This window comes from Tupaia chinensis, unplaced genomic scaffold (assembly GCF_000334495.1).
Source record: "Tupaia chinensis unplaced genomic scaffold, TupChi_1.0 Scaffold000359_1, whole genome shotgun sequence".
Taxonomy (NCBI): domain Eukaryota; kingdom Metazoa; phylum Chordata; class Mammalia; order Scandentia; family Tupaiidae; genus Tupaia; species Tupaia belangeri.
This window is the reverse complement of record NW_006159855.1, coordinates 2,594,669-2,603,941: the sequence shown is the minus strand read 5'-3', so window position 1 is coordinate 2,603,941 and position 9,273 is coordinate 2,594,669. Positions and strand designations below refer to the sequence as shown.

The window sequence follows — 9,273 nt, the reverse complement described above, 5'->3', positions numbered from 1 at the left end:
GGGGTAGGGAAGGGGAGACTTAAGATTCCCTGTGTACCTTGTTTTTCTCTCTCTCTCCTTTTTAATTTTTTTTTTAATTTGCCAAAGGTTGTATGCATTCACCAGAGAGACAGAAAGAAAGAGAGGGAAAATGAGAAAGCACTCCCCCAGGGAAATAGTCACATCATAACCCCTTCTCCATTTCTCTCTCCTGTCAGATTTTGGGCATTCACACACATGCACCTGACATGTTTTTCTTTCTTACTTTCTTTCTTTCTTTTAAGAGAGATTTTTGCTATAGGGTGCATGAGCTCACCAGAGAGACAGAGACAGAAAGTGAGAAATCACCCCCCCCCCCCGCAGCCGGCAGGGTGGCCATGCTGCAGTCCCTTCTCCTCCAGTCTTCTTGGGATTTTTGGGTGCGTGCGCGCGCACACACACACACACACACACACACACACACACACGGTGTGAGTTTCAAGCCAGAGTCCAGAATTTGAACCAGCAACATGACCATTACACTACCTGCTGGTCCCACTTGGCATACTTTTTAAGCTTCCGGGTCTCAGACTCAAACTGTGCACACAGTCAACCATGTGGGATCTAGCTGCCTTACCCACCATTCCACCTGCTGGCTCTGCCTGTATATCTTGCAACCTTTCTGAATTTGATGCCACATGTACATTACACATATGCAACAAAAATTAAATTGAAATTGAAAATAAAGAAATAAACCCTTGTGTAATAAACGAAGCCCATCTTTCAGTAAGGATCCCAGATTTGTTTTTCTAAGTTCATCTCTTGGGTTCCTCTACCCAATACTAACTTGCTAAGATGACAGTTGTGCTATTTTATAACTACTCTCTGTGTTAGTTAGTTAGTTATTTTGGAGGTTTTTGCTATAGGGTACGTGCGCTCGCCAGAAAGACAGAAAGTCAGAAAGTGAGAAATCATCCCCCTGGGGGGATGGCCATGCCACAATCCCTTCTTCTCCATTCTCCTCTTGGGATCTTGAGCATGCACGCACACATGCCTGGCGTGAGTTTAAGCCACCGGGTCCGGTCCTTGAACCGTGGTTAACTACATGGGAGATCAGTGACACAGCCATTATGCCAACTGCTGGCCCCTCTCTGTCTTATTTCTCTGCTAGACATTCTCACCCTTTTCCTTGCCTACCTGAGGGACTCCTCATACTGAAGACCTCACTGAAGTTTCTTCTTGTCTCTGAAGACTTCCTGAGTTCCCTTCACTACCCCCCAAAAATAGAGTGGCCTCCTACCTTATGGACCCACAGCAAATGTAATAATTCCATCATAATCCCTTCATCATGTGTTTCTTTAGTACGCAAAAAAAAGAGAAAAGGTTATTTTTTTAAATAAATAAAGATTTGGCAGGATAAGATTATGAAAAACTGGAACGGCTAGTAGCTTGGTGGCTAAGACAGCAGGATTCCACATGGTTGACCATGTAGTTCAAGTCCTGGACCTAGCAGACTGAAAAACACCCAGGGCATGTAGTGTGAATGCCCAAAATTCCAAAAGGAGGAAGAGATGGAGAAGAGATTATGGTGTGACCATGCCCCATGGGGGAGATCGTTCAAGCTTTCCCTCTGTCTCTCTGGTGAGTGCATGTGCTCTCTGGCAAATTTTAAAAAAAAAAGGAATATGAAAGATGAATCAAATTCATCCACTAAAAGGCAAGTTAAAAAAAATATATGTATATAGCTGTTAAATATGTTTTTCACATGTATGGTGCATTTCACAATTTTTTAAGTAAAATAAAATAAAATAAAATAATAAAAACCATACAGGTTTTGGCAGGAGCAGAGGATGTCAGGACAACCTCTCAGGTGCTTGCAGCACTGCCCCCCCCCCCACCTTTGGGAGGCAAGGAAGGGGGCAGGGCTGTCACTTCCTCCTCTGGCCCTGCCAGGAGGACACAGCCATTCTAGTGTGGGGCTCACCCCTGTGGGTGGAGAAGCCAGATTCACACAGAGACTTGGCGGTGGGCCTGGTCACTTCCTAAATGAGCTCCCTAGGGCCACCGACGGCCATCTCTCTGGCAAGGCTGTGCTGTCCATCCTGAGGCTGTCAGCACGTGGCACTGCCCCACCGAGCTTTGCCTGGGCCGCTGGGAACCTTCCATGCCAGTGTCCAAAGTTGCTGGAGGCCAAGCCCAAGGAGGGTCAGAGTCACGAGCAGATTCCAGAGAGTCTGGTTTGAGGTCCTTGAAGCGTGCCCCACTCTGAAGCCTCAGTCTGCCCTCAGCACCCACTGAAAGAAAACCATTTCCCCCGGTCACCCTGGAACCTGGTCTCCCCCATCAGAGGCTGTCCCTCGTGTGTTTCCTTTCACTGTTCCAAGAAACCAGCTGTCTTCTGCCCGCTTCCATGACACTGCTTTCCAGCCCTCCTCTTGTTCTCCAGCACAGCTCCACTCGGGGGCCCAGGCCTCCTGCTTCCTCCACCCCCACAGTCTCCGCTCAGGTCTCTCCAACTCCCTGTCTCTCCCCAGGGCTGAGAAACATGGGACACCAAGTTAAACTGGAATTTCAGATAAACAACCAATCATTTCTCAGAATAAACATGGCCCATCTGGGACCAGCTGGTGGCATGGTGGTTAAGGCGGATAGATTCCTACATGGCCGACCACGTGGTTTGAGTCCCAGACTCTGCAGCTGGAAATACACATTAGGTGCATGTGCATACATGCCCAAAATCCTGAGAGGAGGGATACATGGAGGAGAAGGAACTGTGGCATGGCCATCACCCATGGGGGAAGGGTGCCTTTTCAACACCCCCCCCCATTTCTTGCTGGGGAGTGTACGTTCCCTCCAGCAAACTGAAAAAATGACTAAGAAAAGAAAAGAAAGCCCAGGCTCAACATGTCCCCCTCATTTACCTACCCCACCCTGACTCCTCCACGCTTCCTTTTCCTTGCCATTTATAAGGAATACTGCCTTTTCTCTGCCCCACTATAAAATGCTCTGTCTCCCTCAACCCTTTAAACCCTGCCCTCCCCGTCCCGAAACACGAAGCACCAACCGACAAGCTGTGTCCCTCCTGTCGGTCCTCCCCATCCTCGTCCTCAAGCTCCTTCATGCTGTTCCTGCCTGCCAGGTTCCTGGGCAAGTGGACACCCCACAATCACTCTCTCTCAATCCCTGTCTCATAAGACTCTTCTGTGCTGGGTACCTGTGCCCGGAAAATGAGGGCATTCCCGTTCCTAAGGAAAGCAGGCTGCTTCTCCGTCACCACAGGCACATCCTACTCTGTCATTTGGTTAGTTCTCTCTGGGCACCAGGCCCTGTGCTGAGCACCCTGGTCTTACAACAGCCCGATGAAATAGTATCATCAGCCTCACTATTCCGATTTCACGACTTGCCCAAGACCGCGCCATGTGAAGGGCAGTCAGTTGGAAATACGTATCTATGTGTTGCATGTAGCTATACCTGACTCCAAAACCTTAGGGAAACATGAAACCAGCATTTCCTGGACACTCAGTATTTTTATTAAGGGTATTTTTTTTTGCCATAGGGCATGTGCACTCGTGGACAGAGGGAAAGTGAGAAATCACTCCTCGGGGGATGGCCACACCTCGATCCCTTCTGCCTCATTCTCCTGTCAGGATTTTGGACATGCATGCATATGCACCCGGCATTTTTAAGCTGTCAGTTCTGGGGCTTAAACTGCGGTCAGCCATGTGGGAGTCCAGTGCCTTACCCACCATGTCACCTGCTGGCCCTGACATTCAGGTTTTTTTTTATTAAATCTTCCCATAAGACCTACCATCTATTGAGGCTTGCCCTGCTCCTCAGGCTCCCCCATGAGACACTGTTCCCCAGAACAGCTCATGGAACACTCCCCACTGGTCCCCTCCTCCTCCCTCTGGGGCTCGTCCCCTTGGCTGTGAACACCTACACTCTTGGAAGAGAGGGTCACAGTCAGGATGTGCTGCCCGCCTGCCTGGCATCTGCAAGTGGCTGGGGTGAGGCCATGCCCGTGGTCCCTGCTCCTGGCTGGCACACCCTCCCTTCCCCACCCCCTTCTATAAATAGCCCCCTGCTCATGGCTGCCGGGCTGTGGCAGCAAGAGTTTCCATGAGGTGAGGTCAGCTTCCCAGAGTGGCCTCCAGCACCCACACCCACACTTACCTCTCCCAGGGTCCTGTGGCTGGCTCGCCCCTGCGAGGGGCTGTCCCGCAAGCCGTGCCTCCGCCGGGCAGGGGGTGTCGGCACCTGGGGAGAGGTCTGGGGCGGGTTCTTCCCAGAGCCCTGGGCCTCCTTGTGTTCTGGAGCTTGACTTAGGGAGGAAATAGGCTGGCCGTGGGTGGCGGGCTCCCCTTTGGGCTTGGGGGGAGCAAATCTCCTCCTGTTAAAAGGCCTGGTGGGCGGTGGAGCCAAGGAGGGTGTGGGCTGGCCAGGGGCGGCAGGCATGCCTGGCTCTCCAGCCTCGATGGGTACCTTCCCTGAGGGAATCTCTCCTGGTGCCTTGACACTTGGTGGGCGGGACGCATCTTCCCGCTGAGGCCTGACTGTCCGGGTGCTCTCCATGTACATGTCCTTCAGAGAGAAGTACACTTCCTGGTCTGGGCCCGGGGCGGGGGTCGGGGCCGGGGCATCCTGGGCCTTGTCTTGAGCGCCCACAGTGGAGTCTGGCTTCTTGGAACCGTCTGATCCAGAGGACCCAGGTCCCGGTGCAGCCCTGCTCCTGGGCTGGGTCTGGGGCTGCTCCCTATCCACGGCCCCCTGAGTCCCACCGGAATCAGGTCTGTCCGATCCAGGGACACGGTTTTCAGAAGACCAACGGCTTCGGGCTGCCTTCTCGAACTCTGGTTTCCGCACACCTTGCTTAGATCCCTCGTCTTTCTTTTTCTTCTTGGCCCCAGACTCCTTTCTGGGAGCTTTCTGAGGCCCCAGCTCCATGGCCTCACAGATGTAGGTCAGCAAGCCATGCTCCCCGTCTTCCCCGTTCTCGGGGGCGGCCTCGCCATTGGTGGTCACCTCTCCGGAAGCGAAACTGTTGATCAGGCCCAAACCTGGGTGTTGGGGAGACTCGGCTTCTCCCTCCTGCCAAGGCACCGGGGTCCCGTCCTCTGCCTCCCTGGGAGGGGCGGGGGGGGCGGGGGGGCCCGGCACCTCCGCCCCACTCAGTCGTCGCTTGCGCTGGAAGCGGTCAGGGCTGAGCTTGCGCAGTGTGTCGGCCTCCCCCTCCACCTCCTTCCCGTGCTTCCAGCTCTGCTCGATCTCACGCATCTTCGCGGCGGCCTTGCGCTTCAACTTGGCAAACCATCGCTGGTGGATCTTGTACTCTGTCATGGTGCCCACCTCCAGGACCCCTGAGCAGGACACAATGCCCTTGGTGTTCCGGGCAGAGGCCTGGTAGATGGCGGCATCTTCTTCTTGACACCTAGAGACAGGAGCACGAGGTGCCACCTCTCCTCCCCTGAGAGACAAGAGCCCCCACTCCCCACAGCCAGAGCCCTTCAGAGGTGAGGGGCTCCCTCCTGCCCCTGCAAGTCCAGCCCTGCGTGCGTGCCCTTGCCTCAGATATCACCACCGACGACACCTCTGTGACAGCTGAGGAAACTGAGGCTGGCAAGAGGATGGCAGCTGACCGAGGTCATGCTGTCCCAAGAGGGATTATCCGTAGGGCCCAGGAGAGCTCCCTGTAGAAGCAGGTGACCGACACAGCCCCTTGTGAAGTAATGATGACACGGTTGCTTTTTTTGGCATCTGACCTCATGGAAAAATGTTTCTAAGGGTCAGGACCTCCTCTGGTTGCGCTCAGCTCTCTGGCTGTCAGAAATCCTCCCACCCTGGCCCCAGGAGATCCCAAGCACTGGTAGGCAGACACGGTGCGCCAGGTGGCTCAACTCCATGGCAGAACCCGCCATCGAACCCCAGAGAGTGCCTGAGCATCCCCGCCCAGCTGCCTCTGTGTCTGTGGGTGGGTGCAGGCTTCGGGGCCCTCAGGAGGGCAGGGCGGGCAGGACAGGCCCTCCTCCCTCACCTGTACAGCTGCAGGGTATGGCGGTTGCCCTGGTGAAAGATCTCGTATTTTGGCAAGCCACAGTAGCGGTCCAGCTCCGTGTCATCCTTGTACCAGGTCACCTCTGGCTCCGGGTACCCTGAGAAGGAAGCAGGAGATTGGGTTGCAGGAAGGTGAGTTCCAAAATAGTGAGAGGAGAGGACAGGAGGCGAAGGCTTCCCTAGGCCACCTGAAGAGCGTGGACAGGCTGCCCCAGACTTGCTGGAACAGGGCCCATGTACATCTCGGCTTACTTTCAGAAACCAGTCCCTGTCAAAGCTGAAAACAGTGCCCCTTCAGCTGCGACACGAAAATAAGGAGCTTCCTAGTGGAAAGGAAAGCAAGGAGTTTCCAGAAATCCTTGACTCGTGACAGTAAGCTTCCTTTCCACAGTGGCCTAGTCTATACCCTCAGCTGCCATCAGGGCCCTGTCCTCACAGTCCCCTCCTCAGTACCCGCCACCACCAGGACTGCCAAGCACTCTCCTTTCATTCTAGGTTTCTGAGCTATTCAGAGTTATTTGACCACACAGCGAGAGCACACATCTGTCCATCCACCCCTTCACTCACTCACTGTCGATCTATCCACCCATCCATGCCAATTCACAAACCCCTCCATTATAGTGAGACTAACTGAGGTGTCTGGAGGCTTCCATCTACCCACAAAGAAGAGCTGTTAGGAACACATGTCACCTGCCTCCCTGGCCACAGCTGATGGATCCAGTAATAGACACCTGATGAGCCAATCTATCCAGGCCCTTCCTTTTTGAGAGATTTTTACTATGGGGTGCCTGCACTTGCCAGACAGACTGCGAGAGATTGAGAGACAGAAACTGAGAAATCATCCCCCAGGGAGGACTGGCCATGCCACAATCCCCTCTCCTCCATTCTCCTCTTGGGATCCTGGGCACAAGTATCTGGCACAAGTTTCATGCCACTGGATCTGGGTCTTGAACCACCATCGACCACGTGGGAGTCCAGTGCCTTAACCACCACTGCCACCTTCTGGACCCTCTAAAATAGTTCTTCGACCTCAGACTTGGGCCTAGAGACAGCCTGCCATCGTGTCTGTCAAGATAACTTGCAAGGGCAGCCATGTTCTGTGACGTGGATGGAAATGCAAAGCCAGTCTGCAGTGAGCAGTGGAAAAGTTAAGCTGATGTTCAGAGGAAAGAGGAGGTGGGAGACAGTGAGTCCCAACACACTTCCAAATACTGGCTCTAGGCCTTGCCTGGGCACAGCCATAATCCTAAGTCTATGAGAAGCCCCTCTAGCCTTACCAACAAATTCCATTTTGTGTCTTTTATTTTTTTTTAAGCTTTGCTATAGGGTGCATATACTTGCCAGAGAGAGAGAGAAGGGGAAAGTGAGAAATCACTTAATCGGGGGGAAGGCCATGTTGCAATCCCTTCTCTTCCATTCTCCTCTTGGGATTTTGGGCATACACCCATGTGTCTGGTGTGATTTTAAAGCCACTGGGTCTGGGACTTGAACCGTACAGTCGGCCATGTGGGATCCCACTACCTTAACCTCCCTGCTGCTTGACTACCTGCTGGTCCTCCACTTCATATCTTAAGCTGATCCCAACTGCTTTGGACTACTTGTTAAAAAACAAAGACTTCTTAGACAGGTACAAAAGGAAAAAAAAAAAAACCCTGTTCTACAACCAAGACCTCACTGTTCAGTATAAACCTCCACATATATAAGAAGGAGTATCGTGGGCCTGCCCTGCAGCACAGTAGTTAAGGGAGCTCGAGCCAACGTGCCCAACTGTGCTTTGCAGCCCTGCCCCTGGAGGCTTGAAAGGCACTCCAGGCAGGTGTGTGTGCATGTTCCAAATCCTGAGGGGAAGGAGAAATGGAGAAGGGGACCCAGCATAGCCATATTCCATGGCGGCAGGTCAGGGGTGGTGCTTTCTCTCTCGCTATCTCTGTCTCGTCCTGGCAAGCACATGCACTCTCTGGCAATTGAAATAAAAGAAGAAATATTTTAATACCGCATGACAACATAAAGAAATGAAAAGACTCCTACTCTCACTCAAATACAGCCATGTGTCACTTAACGACAGGGGTCTGTTCTGAGAAATGTGTCATCAGGCGGTCTGCTCGTCGTGCAAGCATCCGAGTGACTTGCACAAGCTTCAGTGGTGCAGCCCGCTGCATACCCAGGCCATGCAGTACAGCCCACTCTAATCTCATGGCAACCACCGTAGTACACAGGGTTCTTCGTCGACCAGAACGTGGCTGTGTGGCACCAACTACATGTATTTAAGCACCTGCCGTCTCTCAAGCCAGGGTTATAAAGACGCGGAACCATGTAAGACAGAGCCTCTGCTCTCCGGGAACTCGCTGCACAGCAGGAAAGTTAGGACACGTACCTACATGAGGCAGCAGTGCACCGGGGCGTCTGCACACACGCTCAGCTGTCACTTCTGTCCACGGATAAGCCACGGTCCAACTTCAAGCAGCCCCTCACTGGGTTCCATCCCCTCCTGTCTAACCAAGGACATCTCTCCAACAATTATTCTTGCCCTCTCCTTTGTCATCGGCCTCTCCTTTCCATTATATCATTCCAATCCATGTACCAACAGACCATATTAGCTCTTTTCCTTTTTTTTTGGAGAGGTTTTTGCTATAGTGTGTGTGCGCTCGCCGGAAAGACAGAGAGAGACAGAAAGCGAGAAATCGCCCCCAGGGGGGATGGCCACGCCGCAACCCTTCTCCTCCATTCTCCTCTTGGGATCTTGGGCACACACACACATGCGCCCGGCGCAAGTTTAAGTCACTGGGTCCAGGACACGAACCGCGGTCAACTACATGAGATTCCAGCGACATAGCCATTACTCTAACTGCGGTGCCCATTCAGGGTTAGTTTTGAGAAGCCACAGAAAACCACACATCTTCCACAGAAATCCAACCCAGTTTCCAAGTTCCATATTATAACCAAGGGCTGATAAGTAGGCTGGGATCTTTTGATGATGTTCTAGAAGATTTCAAGAAGGTATTATATAATAAAAAAAATAAAATAAAAAAAAATGTATTATAGTTAAATTGGATTCCAAGATGCTACTCAGAGCTTAAAGCAGACTAATCTAGAAAAAGAAACAAGAAGAAATATTGGAAAAAAGAGCTTCCTTTGGGACCAGCAGTTAGTGTAATGGCTATGTTGCTGAACTCCCATGTAGCTGACCACAGTTCGAGTCCCGGACCCGGTGGCTTAAACTCATGTCGGGTGCATGTGCGTGCGTGCCCAAGATCCTGAGAGGAG

The 9,273-nt window shown here is 52.4% G+C and overlaps 1 protein-coding gene across 1 annotated transcript in view; it reads right to left on the bottom strand.

Moving 5' to 3' along the window:
* The window catches only part of ALPK3 (alpha kinase 3), a gene marked incomplete at its 5' end in the record, with an annotated part of 52,481 nt that overhangs the window by 22,135 nt on the left and 21,073 nt on the right, over positions 1–9,273 (bottom strand). The window contains 2 exons of the mRNA XM_006152867.3: positions 4,132–5,386; positions 5,990–6,107. Coding sequence (XP_006152929.1) covers positions 4,132–5,386; positions 5,990–6,107 — 1,373 coding nt within the window. The remainder of the gene's footprint in view (positions 1–4,131; positions 5,387–5,989; positions 6,108–9,273) is intronic.